Source organism: Cuculus canorus, chromosome 3, assembly GCF_017976375.1.
Source record: "Cuculus canorus isolate bCucCan1 chromosome 3, bCucCan1.pri, whole genome shotgun sequence".
Lineage (NCBI taxonomy): Eukaryota > Metazoa > Chordata > Aves > Cuculiformes > Cuculidae > Cuculus > Cuculus canorus.
The window spans coordinates 119099521-119121632 of record NC_071403.1 but is presented as its reverse complement, the minus strand read 5'-3'; the positions used below and the strand labels follow the sequence as shown (position 1 = coordinate 119121632).

The following is a 22112-nucleotide window of genomic DNA, read 5'->3' as shown; positions in this document are numbered from 1 at the left end:
GCCTCTTCGAAAACCTCAGCTTCGACGTCTAAGCAGCAGGTGTTCATCCATCCTTAGGCTCAAGCACCAGAAGCAAAGGTAGTTACTAACCAACCACAGAGAACAATGAACTTGGTCAACCTTCTTGTGTTGCCACTTTGTCTTGTTCTGCTCTAACCTTTGGCAGCTCTTGCTTAGTCTATATATTCCAATTAAGGGAAACCTCCTAAGTTTGCTTTCTGCAGCATGCAAAGTAACATAGAGCCCTAGAGAACTGTTTGGACCTCAATTAAAGTGTAAAAGTCACCTATGCCATAGTGAGAGTGCAGAAAATACATGTGCTCTTGAGGCTGAATATTCCTTTTACTAATCGGTTGTAGTGTTTACCCACAGTTTCAACTTAATTTGATAATAGCCATAACTCTGAGAAGTTATTTCACAGGAAGAAAAAAAACCAGTATTTCCTTTTCATTCATGTAATTCTAATGTGCTGCCCCTTCAAAAGCAACGATTTTCCTGAAAATTTAAAAAATTATTAAGATTTCAGGTTTTCTGACTCTCTGAGTAAAGCCTTAGGTACAATGAAATACGTCCATAAAGAGTACAGGGGGTGGAGCTGGATGGGCTTTAAGGTCCCTTCCAACCCAAACCATTCCATGATTCTATGATCAGCCAAACCGACACCAGGAAAGCCGGGAGTTCACTTGTTAGAGAGGGAACATCCTGAGCTCACATGGCTTTTACTTATTCTCTGGAAAAAACGAGGCAATTCATTCGACGCTTGCCTTGCATTTCTGGCTGCCGCTGTCAGCTGTAAAGGTGGGGAAACACAACCACAAAACCAAACAAAACTTGGCCCATTAACAATCTGAACTTGCATAGAAGTAGTCGTAGACACGCAGAATCATCCCTAACTGGGATATATAAACAGCTGCTTATGCCGTTGCCATCTGGTAGACCCCCAAGGAATGCAAAATAAAGGCACATTGGATTAGATTATATTATAAAAATCACTCCAACTGAGGAAGGTGGAGGAGGAATTCCTGTCTGGCATGAAAGGGGAGGGAAGACACATTAATTGCATTGTGCCATTTTGTAATTGCGTTCCAGTGGTAAATCACGCCCGAGGGCTGACAGCCAGTGCTCAGGAGGGAAGCTGTGGCTGTTTAAACCCATTCCATTCTCTGGTTCATGACTGAGCAAAGAAGCTCCAAGATTTAGAGAAGATAAGAGAGCAAGAAATGTGAATTCAAGTAAAACAAACACTAATCTAACCCCTGCGATTTATGCCCTGGATTAATCTCACTGCAGTGACCCGAGTTTTAAAGCAAGGGCAGCCTCAAGCTCAACGCTATGTCTTCCTAGTGGGCATTGCAGATGAAACACATTTCTCGTGCTCATTTTGTTGTGTTCATTAGCTAAGTGATTGCTTGTGCTCATTAGATAACAACCTTTTAAATCTAGAACTAGGTGTGAGCTCTGCCACAAGGCTGTCCTCAGCCATTCCCAAGAGTGCACTCATTTCCATTTGGTCTTTTCAAATCACTCTTCAAGAAGTTCTTCCTCTGCACGCTTAAAATAAACCACAACTGAGCTTAACACCCAAGGCAATTAAACTTACCTCAGTTCTTAGTCCCTTGTAGTAGTTCATAGATTCAACACACTAAGGGTGAAGCTTTGGACCCATAGAAGCCGATGGTGAAACTTAATGGGAACCGGGATTTTGCCATTTGTACAGCCTCCATCATCAAAGCAACATAAGGATGACTGCAGGGCATGTCAGTCAGGCATGAAATTACTCACAGGAACCCCTCTAAATAATTACCTAAGATGTATGTTGCTGAGGAGAACAACTCTGAGAGCCAACTGCATGAATGGATCATGTCTGTGTGCAGTCAGACGATGATGGGCAGAGATTTGTACCAGGAATTTCACACGAGAAGATACCAGTAATTTTTTAAAAAGTGGTCAAGTATTTTTAGGTCAAATTCAGTCCAGATATAGCCATTATGATGAAGTTACACCAACACATATATGGTGCACCTCCACTTGTTTGCAATGAGAAGCAAATAAAAAAAACAAGGCAGTATGTATTGTTCCTACAAAGCCACCAGTGCAATGCACTAGAAATAGTCTCATGATGCATTTTATTTGACTTTTGATAGGGTTTTATGTACTCCTGAATGTTGGCATTACTTGAAAACACACTGTAAACTTTGTAATTTTAAGTTTTAATTTACCAAACTTATTTATAGGTCCTTTTTTCCAATTATCTGAAGATTGCACGTTCATCTCTATCTATTCATGCCAATTACTGAAGTCCGTGGAGCAAGAGGATTTTCCAAGGATTGGCAACAGGGGAAGACAGCACACATGAGGAAGTGAAATCCTTGTTGATAATTATCTGCCTATGGCTTAATCAAGCAGCATCCCCAGCCTGCTACACAAGAAAGCAATTCAGCTTTGCTCAGATTACCACATTCAATCTGTGCATCACAAGAAGAATACACCAAAGGCCCTGAATCTCGACTGCTAATCTATGGCAGGTTTTAGTACACTACTAGCTATCACTTATCTCGGTCCCATGGACCTTCCAACGCTCACAGCAGTCATCAGGAGGGATCTATATCCACATATTTGGTGACTCACATTAACACACCAGACGGTAAAATAAAGAGCTGAAAACTGGGCACACATTCCCTTTCACCAGCTCTGCTATGGGAGTAGTAAACACCAGCGGGGCAGTAGGGCAAGTAGCAGTGGGATGGGATGTTAAAACACAGCAGCAAGATTCACCAGAGGTCCCCTGGCAGAGCCTTGAAAGAGCCCAGAGAGAGCGATTCACAAAGAGCAGGAACACGCTCAGGAACTAGAAGGACTCGATAAAAGCTGCATTACAAACATCATTTAATTAACCATTACCTACATTTCCTAACAGTGGGAAACTTAATCTGTATGTGGGGTCAACTTCAAAGGGAGAGGAGGTCTAAGCTGAAGAAACACAAAAGGATGCATAACCAAGAGTCATGGGATTAAAGAAAGGGAAAGCTTGAAACACAAAGTGGGGGAAAAAAAAATCATTGAGAGCAAACCATTACACTGTCAAGCAGGGTCTTAGTGAAAATGATGGAAGCCTCATGACTTGGAAAGTTTAAATTTAGAGTAAACAAAGCATTAGGAGGCTTACACCCCACGGAGCAGTCCTGCCTCATCAGGCAGACAGGCTGCACCGGCCACCTCTGCCTCCAGTGTCTCCTCTTCTGCAGCACATAATTACACTGCTCTGATGAGCTATTTCAGACAAGACAAAGATTTCAAAGATACAACAATTTAGAGATTATCTATGACCTTTGCATCAAGTAGTTCTTCTGTTTGCAAATAATTGGCTGGTGGAGCATTTTGCCAGAGTGTTATCTTCAGCCTGGGCAAGATTGATGAATGAAGCTGCACTGGTTCTGTGATTTCTAAGAGCAACTTCAGCTCTGCAGTAATCTTTTCTGGATCCAGAGCTCACTGTTCACCATCCTCTGCAAAGCAATTAACATAGTCTAGAAGGGTCTGGAGAACAAGTCTTATGAGGAGCAGCTGAGGGAACTGTGATTCTTTTAGTCTGGAGAAGAGGAGGTGGAGGGGAGACCTTATCACTCCTTGCAAGTCTGAAAAGAGGTTGTAGCAAGGTGGGTCTTGGTCTCTTCACCCAAGTGAGAAGTGATGAGAGGAAATGTCCTCAAGTTGCACCAGGGGAGGTTTAGCCTAGCTATTGAAAGCATTGTCAACAACTGGAACAGGCTGTCCAGGGAAGTGGTTGGGTCACCACCCTGGAGGTATTTAAAAGATGGGTAGATGTGGTGCTCAGGAACATGGCTTAGCGGTGGATTTGGCAGTGTTAGGTTTACAGTTGGACTCAATGATCTTAAAAGTCTCTTCCAACCTAAACAATTCTGTGATTCTGTCTGATGAAGAAAGACCCAAACTGCTCTTCAATTCACTGACATTTCTGAGGCTGAAACTGTCCTTGTTCAAATTGTCTGTAAGCTGCGGAGATCTAATGCACAATGTGACAAATGGTGTGTTCTCCTCCCAGTGGCACTGATGACCATCATTCCCCCTTCCTATCAATTTCCTCACTATTTCCTCTTGACCATTATTATCTTATAGACATTCAGAGTCATGAGAAAGGACCCTTTCTCATTGGATCAAGACCACTTAGGGCTGTTACATCAGCAGGACCACGCAATATCCTGTGACTTGGCTTGGCAGCAGCCACTGTCCTTGGTCTGCCAAGAAAGCTTGAGCAGTCATATAATTTTCTTCTACTTCTTATTTTCCTCTGGCACACAGTTAATCAAGCACACTTCAGGAAACTAAAACCCTCTTCAGAAACAGTCACACACACTCACACACCCTTTCAGCCTCCTCATTTTCTGATCAACAACTGGCCCATGCTTTGAGAGTCATGCAGCTACTGGAAAGCTTATCTCATTTTTCTATCACTGAAGAGGTCAGCTCCTCTTTGCTTTCTGACACAGAAACCTTCCTGGTCAAACAAAAAAAAAAAAGGGGGAAGAGGGGCTGAGGGAATCCTGTGGTTAGCATGCAAGGAATCTGCTCGCTTTTGTACAGCCGCTTCACACGCTGCCGGAGCGACAGCGGGAGATGGTGGCAGCAAAGGTGTTCTGTATCTCACTTAAAGGACAAAAGGAAATACCACATCAGCAGCACTAGTGATTCTTTTCACCAAGGACTGGTTGTCCCAGTGAGTGTTGAAAGATACCCAGGCCACAGGCCATGCCCACACTTCTACCCTAAACTAGCTAATCCTTCTAAGGAGAGGCATGGCTCGGCTCCAGAGCGCCTTGGAAGCACAGCTCCTCCTGGGGAAACAAGTCAGGCAGTAAAACATTGTCCTCTGAAGCGCAGTGTCCTTCTGATTTCAATACATGTATATAGGAAGACAGAAGTCAGCCTACAAAGTCTTCGATAAATATCTGGGAGCAGAAACACAATGGATAAGTGTCTCTCTAGGGCTTTTTATTTCCCTTCTAAATAAGTTTTGCTCCAGGTATTTATGTCTTCCTTCCAAACAAGCTGTGGTTTTATTTTTCTGTCAATTTACCAAAATGAGAATATTGCAGTTAATCTGCTGTAAAATGTAATCTAGTTTTCTGGTAACATGCAATAAGTTAAGGCCAACCATTAAACATTCTTCCATACAGACCTTGTGTGGTTTATTGCTGAAAATAAGTAACATCAGGAATATTGATCCAGGAATGAGCAGCTGTGGAAAGCTTTATAAAGAAGTTATGCAGTTTGTCTGAGCGTGCAACCTTATAATGTCAAGAGCCTGAAGATTTTCGGTAGGTCTGTGCATTGTGCACAAATTTACTCCAGTTGGATTTACTCCAATCCTCATCCTCTTCAGGGGAGAGGCTTCCTTCAGATATAAATGCACCTCGATGTATTTTTGCAGGCACAAGCTGGGCATTGTGAGCTTGGCTAGGAATGACTAGGTTTCTTACTAAACAGATTCACTTATTAGGAAGCACTTATCTTTAAGCAATTAATACTTCTCCTTTGTCCCCCTTGCCCACATTTATGTGTTCAGATGAACCAATGTGCACTCTTATCTGTTTACCAGCTTCCTTATTTCTCTAGAGGCAAGATCTCATGAGATATTCCCATGACAGGGAAGTGCAAATGTATGCAGTAGTGAGAGAATTGCGGTATAAGGGAGAGGCTAAAGCAGATGAGGATGGTCCCTAGCATATGTCCTTGGAGTAAAAGGTACCTCCAGATGTTCCCGTGTCTCCCCCTGCTGTGCACCAATGTAATTTAGCTGATTCTCCATTTTCTCACACTAAAATCAGACATTGTGCGGATCAAAAATGGGTTTCACCAACTCTATCTGGGTGATGTGGGATTACGAAGCAAGAGAAAATCTCCACTGAGAAAGCACAACACACAAACCTACCAAAAGCCTTCGAGCTCTTGACGTTATTAGGTTGCACACTCAGACCAGCTGCATAATAGCTCCAAAAGGGTAAAGGTACGTAAGAGTTACAGGTCATCACAATGACACCAACACAGACAAGACTGTGTTAATGCAGCTTTGCAGCTTCAAGACCCAAGCTAACATCTTTGCATGATCCTGCTCTGGTGAAACAGACTTTCTAGTGGACATACAATGCACCTCTCTCCATAAATTATGCAGCGTTCATAAACTGTCTCGCACCTATTGCCAACCATTTTCAGAGGTATGACTTTGATGTACTGAAATGACTCTTAATATGCAAGAATTTACTTGTTTAGGTGAAAGAAAGACTTTGGTCCTTGCAACTGATCTCCCTGACCTACACGCCAAAAAAAAATGATCGTTCAGCCACCGGAAAGCTCCTCCTCACAGACCTCCTCTGCCAAGACATTTTGCACTGCATGGGTCCCTTTTACCGGAGCCAGAAAGAATCCAGATGTTCTTCTCTGTCCCTCATCCATCCCTTCTGGCTGGGACAAGGACATTGCACTCTATTGCTTCCCAGTCAGGAATACCCTCAACAGGACTCTACAAAGAAAGTGCAGAGCCAATATCACACCAGACTGTTAATTAACAGCACTAGTGTCCCAAATTAACTTCTATCATTAAAGGATGAGTGGGATATTTCTACACTTTCATTTCTGAAGTATCTCAAAGATGCTTCGTGAACACAGCACAAATCTCTTTCCTTTCTGACATATATTCTCATGCAACTTGTGCTCACTATGGGTTCCTCTTAAACTGAGCGGAGTGAGGAGAGCAGGGGGAGCTGTTAAAAAAAGCAAATAATATCTGGCTTTCAACATAACCTTATTTTGCTCTTCTGATCTCTCCATATTCATGCGACTAGATCTAAAAGTTAACAAGAGACCAAGCACATCAAAACTAAAATCCCAGTCTCAATTTCCAAATTCTTTGTACTTTTGGAAATCTCCCACTGAATCTGACATTATGATGTTATAATAACAGAAATGTGTAGCTCGGGGTCACTGCCTTAATGTCTCTGACACGCTCTCCCAAGTGGTCTGCATTTCATTTCAAACAAAAACAAGTGACTAAAGCAAAGGATCCTGGCAGCCAAGCACATAAGGCTGGATTAGTGGTGCTTGTCTGAGTGTAATCAACTCTTTCTTCTCTCTTTTTAACATAGAAGCAACATCTGAACTGGACGTTTACAGGACAGAGAGCTTCTAAGTGGGAATTAACTGTTACTCATACATAGCGTTTGCAGAGAATAGTAATAATAACTGCCCCTTACACTCCCTCCAGGCCACTCTCCGGAGAAGGAGCAAATTTATACAGTCATGAGTTTGATTAGACACAGTGATTTTATATACTTAATTCTGAAGGGCTTGGTTTGGCTGACTTTTTCAATTGCTGTCAGTCAGAATACACACACAATTGGTCATGCCTTTTGCAGCCACATAGCCAAGTTACAAAACCACAAAAATACATGCAATTTTCCCGTCTACAGCTTTCCAATTTTCCTACATACGTGCATTTCCTACCAGTGAGCTGCAGGCAGCTTGCCATTCAGCTTGCAGAGCTTCTGGCATACCCTTCAGAGAGGCCTCACCCCCTCTAGGACTGAGAAAGAAGATAATATTCGTCTCTGGCATTCAGACTGATCTTACCCTGGCCAAGCACAGCACATCGAACTATCAAAGTCAGATCTAGGGGCACTAAAGAGGTACTATGGGTCTTCTCCAACTCAGGAACTTGTCCAAGGTCTCTCAAGAAATTCGTGGCAGCACAGTGAATGTCAACTACTTCCCTAGCACGTCAGCATCCCCAGAAATGGGTGAATGGTCTCAGTCAGGCAGCAAACTTACTGTACAAGAGATCTGCTGCAAGACTGGCTAGGGGGAACACAATTCTCACTCTGATAAACAGGGAAGCCATAATCACAAGCACTGTAAGTATCGGAGGCAAAGCTAATGAGTAACAGCTCTTAGGACATAAGGATCTAAGCTAGACAAGTAAGGATTTCTTTTAAATCCCTCCTGCACATAAAACCATGGCATGGAAAGCCAAAGGTTACATCCTCCCCGTTATCAAGTTGTTCCAGATGCGCTAAGTGGGCCAGTCACGCACAAGGGATGAGGCTACACACACAGCTATAAGTCATGCTGGTAAATGAAATGTTTCAAGTACATTTTGCAGTAAATCAATAAAAGGGATGGCTCGCCTCTGCCAAAGTCTTCAGTCCATGTTCTCCCACCCTAAACAACGCAACTGCCTCTTCGTATTATGAACTTTCATACCTGAACTTTATCATATCTGAGAAAACTTTCCGCTAATAAGGACCGTATCCCCCGATACAACAACTCAGGCATTTGTTCTGCAGTGGAAGTGGTACGAGGGCAATTGCAAATCAGTCAGCTTAAGGGTTAACCCTACTGGCAAACACCAACCCTCTGCAACCCCCTGAGAATTTGCCCCTGACATTTAGAAGCCAAAGCACTCCTACTGACTTTCAAAAAACGCTGTAAATTTCTCTTAAAAACCCTGAATGCAAGAGTGAGAAGTGATGGGGGGAACTCTGGCCTTTAGCCAAATTATAAAAGAAACTATTCGCTAGGCCTGTAGGATCATTAATCTAGTTCTGCTATAAATTTCTGTTATGAGATTGATTCATATCCATAAGCACACTGGATGCTTGAGATCTCTGCCCAAAAGTTTTCACAATCCCAAATCCTACGTTCGAAAAGTCTTGAACATATTTCAACATCCAGAGGCAGACTCTATTCATCTCAACAATACCAGCCAACCCATGTTTCTAATCTTACTTGTTCCTACTGACAGTTAAGTAACACTGGCACCTTCCAAATAATCCTTTGATTTGCTGATGTCACGTGCTTTTGGGAGGAGACACATAGTCAGCATCCCCTACACAAATGGACAGAGCTGATGCTTGGGAGATTACAAGCTTAAGTGATGTATGATCACTTACAGCAGCCCAAGAGCCAAATGAGTCAGAAGACATAAAGCCAAAGATTCTCTGTGGGTTTCAGGTTAACAAAGCAAAAGCCTCTTGAAATCGGATCAGTTCTGAAGTAAAGAGAACACCACAACAACTTAGATTTATAGAATGGTTTGAGTTGGAAGGGGTCTTAAAGATCATCTAATTCCAACCACCTGCCATGGACAGGGACACCTCCCACTGGCCCAGGCTGCTCCAAGCCCCATCCAGCCTGGCCTTCAACACCTCCAGGGATGGGGCAGCCACAGCTTCCCTGGGCAGCCCAGGCCAATGCCTTCCCACCCTCAGTGTGAAGAATTTCCTCCTAATGTCTACTCTAAATCTTCCCCTCTCCAATTTAAAGCCATTCCCCCTCATCCTATCACTCCACGCCTTTGCAACTTCTGACTGTGTTGAAAAAGCTAACCATTGGGAAGGAAAACTGGAAGAAATAATCTTCGAACCCAAACATAATGTGGTCTTCCAGCGCAATGCTGTTTCAATCACGTGCCTGAACTCTTACTGATTAGAGTTGCAGCAAAACTAAGAAATTAATCAGTAAAATCTGATTAAGTCCTGTCTAATAAATTATCCACTAAGCAGTGTGAGATGTCAGGGCTACCCAGCTTAGTACAGGTCTATGCTGCACCAGCACCGACAGCTGCTGCCTGGCCAAGGAAAGATGAAGTCCAGAATGAACGCATGCGGTTTAAGGTGCAATACCTGAAGGGAAGTGCCAACTGAACAGGCAACATCCTCTTTAATTAAAGTTGCATAGGAGTGGGGATAGCGAGAAGGACACATCTGATGACTTGGTACAATTCGGCCATAAAAAGAAGACTGGATGCTGATGGTGGTTCTGTGAGGACATCTCAGGGAGACATATTCTCCATCACAGGCATGGTCAGTGTAATTCTTTAGTACTTGTGATATGTATCCTGAAAAACAAATTACAAAACCCATTATTAGTTAAAGGTAGTTAATATTTAGGTGATTTACAGCAGTACAGTCTAGGGCAACTAACAAGCAACGAAGAGTGCAGAGTTTATCTCACACATATGAAAAAGAGAGATGATTACATGGTGCTGGGGGAGAAACTCGGTGATTTGGCTTTCAGCAACAGTGGATCGCATCCTTAGTGGATGCAATATTCAGATGCTCCAAAGTCTTACTCCAATTATACCACCAATTTACGTTGGCATAGCTATCAAGTTTACAGGAAAAGCAGCTTGAGCCAGACTCATGATTTAGACCACATCTAGATAACACATGGAAATTTTGGCCTCCAAATGCAAGACAAACATCAATAAACCCGAGTGACTTCAGCAGAGGGCCACCAAGTCAGTTGGGAGATGGAGCTCTTGCTCTCTAAGAAATAGCTTGTTCAGCCCAGAGAAGAGACAGCTTTGGTGGAAACTAATAGCAGTCTGCTAGTATCTGCAGGAGGGCTATTAAGGAGATGGGGCCAGGCTCTTCACAGTGGTTCATGGCAGGAGAATAAGAGATAACGGACACAAAATAAAAGAAAAGAGTTTCAGACCAGGTATATGAAGCAACTTTCTCACATAAGGACAGGCAAGCAGTGAAGAAGATTGATCAGAGAAATTCTGCCATCTACACCCTTGGAGATTTTCAAGACCTTTCTGAATAAGGCCCTGAACAACCTGGTCTGACCTTCAAGTTGGCCCTGTTTTGAGCAGGAGGTTAGACAAGAGAACTGAAGTCCCTTCCAACCTCATCTTTCCTGAGAACTTACAAATCATGAGCAAGAAACGCCCAGACACAGAGCTACTAAGGGGAAAGTTGGGCTTACAGTCAGTTGTATGAAGTCCTATTCCACCACAGCGCACCAATCACATCTTTGCTCTCCCTTCTGAGTATGCTATTTCAATTCTTCTGGTTGCACCTTCTGTTCCAGGCCTTTGACGCAGAAGCTTTGCTTTCTCTACAGTTCGGCAAAGTTTCAATCCTTTTAAACTGTACGCAGAACCAAATCTCTCCTTGTTTGTTATTCACAATAATGAAATTGTTAACAAGAATAAAGCACAGGGACAAAGCCCCATTACAGTTACACTGAGTTAAAAGGGCCGATTGCAATCAGGTTGCCATGGCAACTGCCAAACTAATCCTGACTTGGCCACACTCAAATCTGAGGGAAAATCACTGCAGTGCCGATATAGAGACATCTGTGCAGGGAACTCTAGAGCACGTCCAACATCAGTGTCAGCCATGGCCCCATTCAACCCTGCAGACTTCCCTTCTGTACCGAGTTTGAAAGTCTTCCACCTACACAAGTCTATGAGTAGCAATCCAACCGTGCCCTGTACCTGTCTTCCGATACTTCATTTCTTAAGAAATAGTAGACTCTTTCCGTAAGAGACAGAGTAGAGAGAAAAGAAAAAAACACTAAGAGAAATAAGCAATCCTAGGACAAATTCCTAAAAGGGAATATAAGGTATATCTTAGATTTGTTTTTAAAATTAGCTAAAATGTGACTGGTTTAGTCACATAGACATTATTTTTAGACTAGGCTAGAAAAGTCTGGGTTTGCTTCCTTTATAGACCCTTTAGGTAATGTAAATTAGGACCCACTCTCCTTATTCTTTGCTTCTTCTAGATGCACGGACCAGCTCCTTCAGTTTATTATTATCCATCATATAGAATCATAGAATAGTCTGGGTTGGAAGGGACCTCAAAGCCCATCCAGTTCCAAACTCCCTGCCATGGGCAGGGACACCTCCCAGTAGATTAGGCTGCCCAAGGTCCCATCCAACCTGGCCCCAGGGATGGGGCAACCACAACTTCCCTGGGCAACCTGGGCCAGGGCCTCACCACCCTCAGCGTGAAGAAATTCCACCTTATGTCTAGCCTAACTCTGCCCCTCTCCAGTTTATCCCCATTGCCACTCATCCTGCCACTCCATGCCTTTTTAATAGCCCCTCCCCAGCTTTCTTGTAGCCCCTTTGGGTACAGGAAGGTCAATATGTTCCAGCACTCTCGCCTTCTTGGCAGCCGAAGGAACTCTCTCCAGATTCTCGGTATCTCTGCTATAGTGAGGGACCACCTTGGTACGCAGTCACCCTTCATAGCTGCAAGGCGCACTGCATCTTCCCGTTCATCACCCTATCTTCCATGACATAACAATACACACAGAGAAGGACAATTTGTGTGGCGTGACAGAATCCACACAGCTTGCTCAGAATCATTTCATCATCAACTCTAGCTATCCTTGCAGACACATCTGTAGGGTATATTTACTCCACCAAGTTGAACAACACTAGGGACCTTTCTCTTCTCCTAAGGCTGAATCCAGCAACTTCCTCTTACTCTCCAAAATAGCATGGCCTCATCCAGAGCTGTTACTGGGAACAGTTCTTCCATACCAATATACCATACAACTTCAGAAGTTACGTGAAAGAATACTGGTCCAAGTTTCAAGGTGCCTAAACCAACTATAATCATTACTCTTAGAGATATCCAACACACGGTAATTCAGCTTCAGCATTCAAGCTGCCACTGTGAAGACTGGATTCCCTGATTTCTCTAAACTTTAATCTGCAGTTCCTATTTAGCAGTTCTGTTGCTACTGTGCCCCAAGGTTTGTGCCAAATAGATATTTACTCAAGTCAACATATTAATTTCCAAGTCCTCAGGGCATCATTTGCTTATGAGAAAAAGTCCAAGACACAGCCCCAATAATTAGACTAAGTGACAGGGCTACATCAGATCAGGGAACAGCACTATTTAATTTAGTGCTTTTATCTCAGTTGTTCAAGGAAACGCTGTGGGGAATAAAATGAGTTACTGGAGTGCATCTCCTTTCCCAGTCACACATGCTCTGTGTGATGCTGTACACCTAGTCCTGGAGAGAGCAGCTCTTCTCCCTCAAAAGTAAGGCAACCGTAATAGATGTGCATCAAGGAAAGCAAACTACAAGAATATAACATGAAAAATTCAACCCCACTTCCCATGCTGTTACTCCAGTGCATCAGGACTTTTCCCCGAGGGTGACCTATCAGGCAACTAGAAGCAAAGTGCAACCAAAGTGCAGTCAAGACTCTACTGGCTCCTCTGAATATTCAATTATTGTGTCAGAACGGCCATCCCAGAGCATGCCTTTCATATTACAAATCCAGGATCAGCGAAGGTTTCAACCCCTGTAATTAGTGCAGATTGCTTGTTGAAACAACTCCTTCCTCTCGTCTTCCATCAGCAATCTCGAAATAACTCGAATTCGTTCAAGCTCAAGATATTGAAGGGATTGAATGCTTTGATGGTGACTGGCTAATAATAAAGCACAACGTCTGAAACATCTGGCACTGACCACTGTCAGAGAGAAGATGCATGGACATGATCAGGGATGACATGATGTTCTTCAAAGAGCAAAAGGAAGTGGCTGTAAAAATTAATGCTCTTTTTTTCTTTTCTTCTTTAAGTGTGCCATATTTGCACTACATCCACTGGTAGTTCCTTTGAGTGCTGGCATTTCTTCACCCATTGATTCATGGTTCAGTAACCCAAAATTTGAATTGTTTCTAGCATCTCTGCTGAATTTTCCGTAACAAGCCTCCGGTGAACTTTTGTACCACCACATGTGGCACCAGGAGGGGAACTACTGGGATGTTCTTTACTGAATGAAATGCATAAACATGTTTCCAGTGGCAGGTGTTTGAGGACTTCGATGGCACTTGTCTACTAAGGTAAAAAGCATTTCATAAGTACACAAAGGAATAGCTTACAGGGCTCGTTGACTCCTTCCTGGCAAGTATGAGAAAGGCTCTTTCGTATGGCTACAAAAAACTCTTTTAGTTCAGTAAAACGACACAGCAGATCACTGACCAGCTATTCATAGACCACAGAATATGACAGCCAAGAAACTGAGATGATGAAGATAGTATCAAATGATTGGATCACTCCTCATCCAGTATATTTCTCTCCATTATTATCTGGATTATAAACTACATCCTTACAAGTGTCCACACCAAACAAAGACAGGGAAGGATGTTATTAAAGATGGCAAAAGACTTTTGCCACCCCATTCTTCATTCTCAAATTCTAGGATGTGAAATCATCATTCTCAGATCCAGGACCTGAACGCAAACAATTATTTGCGGAAAACATTCCAGCTGTACCACCAGAATCAAATCAACTCTCTTTCATTATGGTTCATCTTTGAGTGGAAGTGACATCAACTCTCATGATTTTATCAGGGAATTTTTTGGTGGTTCACTCATCAGGGAAGAAAATGTTAGAGCAGGTGGTAATTTGAGATTTTCTTTAAAAATACGTATTTCAGCTTAAAAGCATTCTAAAAGCATAAAAGAGATCTGAAGCATTAAGCCCATCAAATCTTTTCCAAATGCTCTATATATCTATTGAAAATCTGGGATTACAAAAGCAATCTCAAACTTCTGGGTTTGGCAAGTCACTTTTTTTAAAGATTGTGCTGAGGACATGGAATCTTTGTTCGTGGGCATCCATACTCCCAAATTAAAACAACGTATAGGAGTTAAGTGCTTAATATTAGACTTAAAAATAAGTGATTTCCCATCATCTGAAAGCCATGAAGTCAGTGCAATTGATTATGTTAGAGAATGAAACATTGCCTTTGTCCTGCCTGACACAGATTCTTTTATTTTTAATTCTCTTTTTTTCCAAGCCTACATTGTTTTTTTCAGGATCTACTGTTCCTTTCTTCTAGTTTCCTCAGCTTCCTTGCAGATTGTTTTGAGACTCAATGTGAAACAGAACTTTCTTCCAGGATAGACCTTAATCAGATCCTTTTCTGGAGCTCAGCCTGCCACTACACCACACTTTTTCAGATAGGCTACGGCTGGAGAATTTCAGCTTGCTCTTTACACACAGAACACCGATACCCATTACATTTCACTCAAACAGTGCTAAGCCAGTGGAATAGAATAACACGCCACGAGGACAGGCAGACAGGGCTGAAATGTGACCGCAGGCAAGGCTTGAAGCCAGAGCAAGTAACTCAATGAATGCATTTCATAGCAGGCATTACTGATAATCCTGAGGTTGCAGCAGTAAAAGCAGCGCTCTCAAATCACAGAGCAGCCTCGTACGGACAAGTAGGGTTTGTTTTGCTTTGTTACTAATACTAGAGCTTAAAACTTGCTATTACAAACCTTCTACAGAGAGATTTGCTTTCATTTCGGCTACTGCCCAACCCTTTCACCTTTCAGATACTACACAGCACTGGAAAAACTTGAACATCTCGTAAGCATACTTGGGAAAATACTTCTATTTTAAGCCAACAGTTCCTCACCCACTACCTGATCTTCTGTACCACAGCTGTGACTCCAAAGAGTACCCACTTCTTAACTTAGAAAATCTGCTCTAAAATGACTGAATTTAGAACTACAGCTGCTCATCAGCATGGCAGGGCTAAACAAAATAACTTTTTGTAAATGCTGAGTAGTATTTCATAGGTCTCCTTGGAACAGGATGAGGACACTGGTGCTGTTTGTGATTGCACGAATGCTGAGCGTTTCTGTCTGTGTTGAACTGCATGGACAGAAACACACATGTGTCTAGATGCTCAGCATCACTGCTGCCTGGACCTGAGAACGCAGGACTGTCACAGCCGTGCCTCAGGCTACCAGATTTGGTAACTCCTAACACTTTCCGCTACAAAAACCCATGTTGGTATGTAGAGAGATATAGAAAAGCAGAAGCATGGAATGATTTTAGGCAGGGACACCTCCCACTGGCCCAGGCTGCTCCAAGCCCCATCCAACCTGACCTGGAACCCCTCCAGGGATGGGGCAGCCACAGCTTCCCTGGGCAACCTGGGCCAGGGCCTCCCCAATGTCATCAGCAAGAGTTTCTTCCTAATACCTAATCTAAATCTCCCCTCTTTCAGCTTAAAACCATTCCCCTTTGTTCTGTCGCTGCACTCTCTGATAAAGTGCCCCTCCCCAGCTTTCCTGTAGGCTGGTGCTCACACACACGCATTTTAAAAACAAAAATCTTCATTTTTTGCAGCCCTAAATGTCTTAGAAAACTTTGTTAAAATATTATTACACCATTATAAATATTAATACACATTAATACTTTACTTTATACTTTTTACAATTAACCTAGCATACATAGCTATGTACTATGTGTCAATTATAAAGTATATTGCTCGTAGCACAATCATATTTATAAAATATATCATAACCTAAAGATAATTACCAGATCGTCTTGGAAAGCCTTAGGGGGTTTATTCAGTACTTGGAGAATGAGAATTGTAATTTTGAGAGATAGCGTATACTTCTTACAGCCCAAACAGTTCAATTCCATGCACTATAGGCAAGCTAGGCACTATTTCATTGTAGAGATAAAGATGCAGTAAGTGTTAAGGTCACTACTTTATAGCTGAAGGAACTATATGGGTGATACTGCCTGAGCAGCTTCAGTTGGCTCTTTCTCCTTGGCTCTCAACCAAATCCTTTCCAAAACACAGACATCACACAAATAAATCTGCTCATGGTGGCCTTACTATTGCATTCCAAGCAGCGATAAAGAGTTCACACCACAGGGGTCATGTAGCTCTTCTAAATTAAGTTATAAGAGGTTTATTTTATTGGAAGAAAGACAGTTTTCTTTAGATGGTTTATATACAAGAGATTTTTAACAGCAAAACTGCAATGGTATAATTAGGATGCCATAATAATACCTATATCATTTTTCGGAGTCACGATGGGACACACTTGCGTAACTACCAATACACCTTTCTAGTAAACTTCCTCATGTAGACAAGTTTTGCTGGTGTTCATCTTGACTTCCAGTTCCACAATGCCCTGGTTCCAGCTGGAAAAGGGTTAATTTCCTGGTTTGGGCAGGGAAAGAGATAATTTTCACAAGAAGGTGGGATTGTTCAGTGGTGCAGCTGCAGAGCATAGCTGGGGCTACTGGATCAGGAGCACATCGGGCGTGGGGTTTCGGGCAGTGAGGGATTTGCACAGTGTATCAGGCATTTTGCCTGTTCTTTAATTGTTATTATTGTTATTGTTGCATTTTCTCTTCCTTTGCTGCCCTGTTGAACTGTTCTTATCCCAACCCACGAGCTTTGCCTCCTTCATTTCAAATACTCCTTCCACGAGGGCAGGTGAAGTGAGCAAGCAGCTATGTGGCTCTTTATTGCTGGTTTAGGGTAAATCAAGAAGCCACTCAGTTCTTTGGTGCCAGCTTGGGACTAGACCAAATGTCCACATGATTCTTTGTGGCTGACAGGGGCTAAATCACAACCCAATAAAATCCTTTTGATCCCACTCCTTCTTGTGACAATTCTTACGGAAAATTTGACCTCAGAAATCAATATCATTACAAATCTAACACGCAAATGGAATGACCCTGGCTAAGACAACAACAATCCCAAATCTTGGTGTCTTCCAGCAGCCCACAGCCCAATCCTTCTGCAGATGCTGGCCTGCTCACTAAAATTGCTGAAATCTAATTTGTGCTGTTTCCCAAGGGCCAGGGAGCAACTTATGCACGTGTTGCTAATGTGATTACCCAACACAGTAACAGGGAAAGGAGTCAGGAGCTGCATCCATGCACCGCCCTCAGCACATGCTCTCAGCTCACTGAACATCTTACAACACATTCAAGAGGCCAAGCACGTTTTATGGCGATCAGCATCTTAGTCCACCTCCACCTAACCCATGATTTCCACAATCACTGTTGTATTTTCTCCACTCCCAGAGGAGAAGCACCCTGTGAGCCTCTGCAAGGCCCCTCTTCACCTCCACCAAATCGCTTCTTGGGGTGTCCTTGACCTTATCACACAGAGGGAATTCAAGGCTGGTAAGCACGGTGCCTGACTGCAATCTTCTTTCAAGCCCAATGAAAGCCCCCTTTGTTTTTCCACCTACTATTTTTAAGTGCAGGGTTTACCAGTTCACCCCATGCCAAGGAAAATCATTCACAGAATCACGGAATGCTTTGAGTTGGAAGGGACCTTAAAGAGCATCCATTCCAACCCCCCCACCGTGGGCAGAGACACCTCCCACTAGACCAGGTAAATCTTTATTTCTAAATATTCCATGTCTATTCCTAAATCTTCTCTGGAAATAGGAACTATTTGGCATATCAGGTGTCTGGCAAGGTGAGTGGCAGCTCCTTCATGTCCCCATGCAGCATGACACAGAGCATCAAGCCAGGAAAGGTGGGGACTCTCCAGGTTGACCAAAACACAGAATTTTGCCATTGCAAATGCAGAGGGAAGGGTTAGACATACGTCTGCATTAGACACACACAGCAGGGGAAATACAAATCAGCCTCTGCAGTGGAGGAAGTGTCTAAAAGCAGCTTGGCCTTTGCCCAGAGCTGTGCTGAGAGTGGCAGGGAAGTGCTCTGCTCTCATCCAAATAAAAAGAAAGCTTTTGCAGAGCATATCACACTGGGACAAAGAAAACAGTTATTTGACCACACGTGACAGACAAGACCTCATATGCACTGACCAATTCTTGAAGCAAATCAAGAACTAAGCCATGACAATAGGATGAGGGCTAAGAACATCAACAAACCAGTTTCTGTCCATTCAGGACAACTTATTCTGACAAGACTATGAGGACAGAGAGATGGCAGCTGCGTTTAGACTAGGGCAAATGGCAGGAGTGAAGGCAGAAGTACAGAACCCTACGGGAGCTGCTGCTAAAGCCATTACAAGCAGACGTACTTCGCACGAGCGCCAGAAGCCAGCTCTGGGGCCTTCAGAAAGACCTACGCATCCCTGAGAAAAATAGATTTCAACTGGCAGGTCAAAATGCTGAGCAATTCCTGTGATCCCCAAGAGCAAATCTGAAATCCTGTCACCTTGCATGAAATAACAGAGTGTGACTTACATGTGCAAATACCATCTTGGCAGGGAAGAAGTTCTCCTACACGAAAATACTTCCAACCAGGTTGTAGTCTCTCCCACCGGTTTTAAGAAGCACTTAAATTATCCAATGGTCATTGTTATTAGGAACCTTTTTTTGTAGTGCAAACTGTGAAATTCAATGTCTCCCTCATTTGAGGTTGTGGAATAAGGGTAGGGGACAGGCAATTTTCATGCTCAGGTAGGTCAAATCACTCTTGATTGCTTTGCCACCTCGCAATTTTTCCAGTGAAGGAGGAGGACATTTGGGGGGACAATGATAAAGGGCAGCTACTGCTCACAGCATATGGCGTGAGCTCTGCTGAGCCACTGTGGAGAATCCACACTTGCAGTTCCCTCTCCAGACTAGAGACCTTGTACTTTGTTCTCCTAGAACTCACTTCCCATGAAAATTCAAAAATTAGGCAAAAGTTTGTTTCCAACACTGGGATTTTAACATCTCCCTTTTTCTTCTGCTTTAAATACCATATTTTATTTATTTACTCTTATTCAAGGTAGATTTGACAAGTTTAATGACAGCAACAGCGCTGGAATGAGCCTGAATCCTTATCCCCAGGACCTGCAATGCACACTATGATGCTGCCCTCTGCGTGACCTTCGCCTGTGAAATGCATATTTCTCTTTGCTTTGGCCAGGCTGTGGCAGCTTTATGAACCCCAAGAGAGGAAAGGAAATGAGGAGAGACTGAGACAAGATAGAAAAGGCTAAACAGTGAAAGGAAGAAGCAGAATAGGGGAAAAAGAAGGAAATGAAAAAGGGAAAACAAAAGGAGACACAGGGTAGAGTAGATATTTTACAACATCCTTTTTCTCCTTTATTAATTGGAAGTGCGGTGAGAGTTGGAAGAGTCAGTTGGAGGCATCGTGGAGGCTGAGTCACTTGAGCAAAGGAAACTGGAGAAACAAGCAGAGAACAGCCTTAAAACACTAAAAAGGAGAAAAGAGAAAGATTTTGAGCAGGTCACTGTTTGTAAGTGACCTCTCTTTATGTTCCCATGTGGCTGAGTTCCATATCATACCAGCTTGCGGAAAGGACTGCGTTACCCAGAGACAAAAATTATCCAAGAAAAAAAAGGAGCTCAGACTGACCATAAAAAAAAAAAAAAAAAAAAAAAAAGAAAAAGAGAGAGAGAGAAAAAAATAAGAAAAAAAGCGAAACAAATAAGAAAAAAAGCGAAACAAATAAGAAAAAAAGCGAAACAAATAAGAAGCTAAAAAAGTATGTTTGCCCCTGGTTTCTGATATGTCCTCTCTCTGATGACTTGGCAACAAACCTCAAATATCGCCTTAACAAAATGTGCAGCATTTTGCATTTACAACAACCAGGCAAAACTGCCAGATCAGCATCTTCTGTTTAAGCCATTGACTTCAGCCAAGATGGAATTTATTATTCACGGGACTACTTAAAGCAACAATAAATGTTGTCGGGGTAGCAGGAATGGCAATTTCACAGGCAAATCGGATTGGGTTTTCTTTTAGATTGATATAAGCAGTGCTAACAAGAGACAGGCATCCTGAGCGTTACCAGTTGGAGCTGTCGGGTTGCCCAACCAGCTAGAAGGTAACTAAGCTCAACTTCCCACATGTTCCTCCTGGAAAAGGCATTGCAGGAAAGGACAGGAAATTTGTACTCGGGAAGAAAGGCAGGTTGGTCTTTGTACTAAAGATCAAGCACTAATGCAGAAGCTTCATCTCTGCCCGATAAACAAGCTATTCCTTCCTGGTGCTCAAGTGAAAAACCTTGTCTGTCTCAATGTATCTCACCAATTTAATTGTGGTTTTATTTTTCCCACAGAATCGTATCACTTAATCCCAGAATTTGCAGTATTTTTGTTGGGAACCTTAAAAATTACTGGCTAAATTAGTTTATCCTGGCTTCGGCTCCATTATGAAGACATATCAGATCTCTGCTCTCAGATTTTGTCTTTTTTTCATTGGTGAGGGAAAGTAGCTTTGTTTCCTAGCCAGGAAAAGCCATAGCATGTTTTTGACTTAGAAGGATGCCCCTTAGACTCCATCACCCACCAAATTTACTTATCATTTGAGCTCTCTCCATACAGTTGATAGAAAGAAGAAAACACTGCCAGATGTGACACATTTTATTCCAAAGTAGAGGTATGCGAGAATAGCTAACAAGCCATGTTTGAAACTGCTTTACCCTGAGCCTGCTCTGCTGACTATAAAAGGAGACCCATCTAACTAGCTCAAACATATTTTCATTACAAGCATCAAAAGAAAGATGAACTGGTCATTGCGCATCATGGCACTGAGCAATGGCTTCATGACCTTCTTCTGGTAAGAGTTTCCTAAGGTGAAGCTCACCTTGGGTAAGGTCAGTACAGTGGTAACTCATTGCCCTGAAGATCCCTACGGGCTCCCACAGGTGAATGAGGGCTTGCGTTAAACCAATGAAGTGGTTGTTAGTGCTAGAACAGTCTCTAGAGATACCCTGGTGTTCTTCAGCCTCTGCTGTTCCCAAAGTCTTGCTGTCAATGAAACTTTTGTCTTTAGTACCTAACCTTAAAGTGATTTCTACATAAGACAAAAGAAAGACTGCATTTATGTAGTTAGTATAGAGGTTTAACCACAGTAGTTCAGCTTCTCGGGACCAAAAGCCAACCCACAAACAGCTTCTATCTCTTCTCTGGTGTCATCAAGAAAGGTCAACTCTGGCCATCAACAATAGTTCTCAACATGCTTCATCTGATATCACCCCTGCACTTCAGTTTCAGCTGAAAATGGTCCCATTTCTGTATACATGGGCAGAGAGGAAAAAAATAAGGACCTGTGAACATGAGGTAACGTGAACCACAAAGACTGGAGATAGAAAGAGATAAAAATGAATATTGATTTTTAATCGGGAGCACTGAGTAGCACATCAGGACATGACAAAGTGGATGAAAGGATATATAGAGGGAAGGAACTGCCTAGCCCGGAATATAAGTTAATAATAATAATGAAGACATCTGATTAACAGAGAATAGACAGAACAGCCCCGTTCTACCATATCACCACAATCATCTCTATAAAGGCAATAAGTGAAAACACAAAAGGTTTTTTTCCACAGGGTCCCTTTTCTCCTCCACCCCTCACTGAGGCCATTCCCCATATTTGCAGCTTCTTTCAAGGACAGAAATAATATTTGGCTTCCTTGGCAACGAAGAACAAAGAGACAATAGAAATCCGACAGTGGAATTTATTAAGCCGCATACTCCACCAACCCCTTGTATAGGGACAGCAATCAGGCAGGGAGAA

At 42.7% G+C, this 22112-nt stretch overlaps 1 protein-coding gene across 4 annotated transcripts in view; it reads right to left on the bottom strand.

The window, feature by feature from the left end:
- EVA1A (eva-1 homolog A, regulator of programmed cell death) overlaps positions 1-22112 on the bottom strand; it is a 208062-nt gene that overhangs the window by 141275 nt on the left and 44675 nt on the right. For all 4 annotated transcript variants that reach the window (XM_009560443.2, XM_054063340.1, XM_054063342.1 and 1 more), the window contains exon 2: positions 9696-9910. In XM_009560443.2, coding sequence (XP_009558738.2) covers positions 9696-9910 — 215 coding nt within the window. The remainder of the gene's footprint in view (positions 1-9695; positions 9911-22112) is intronic.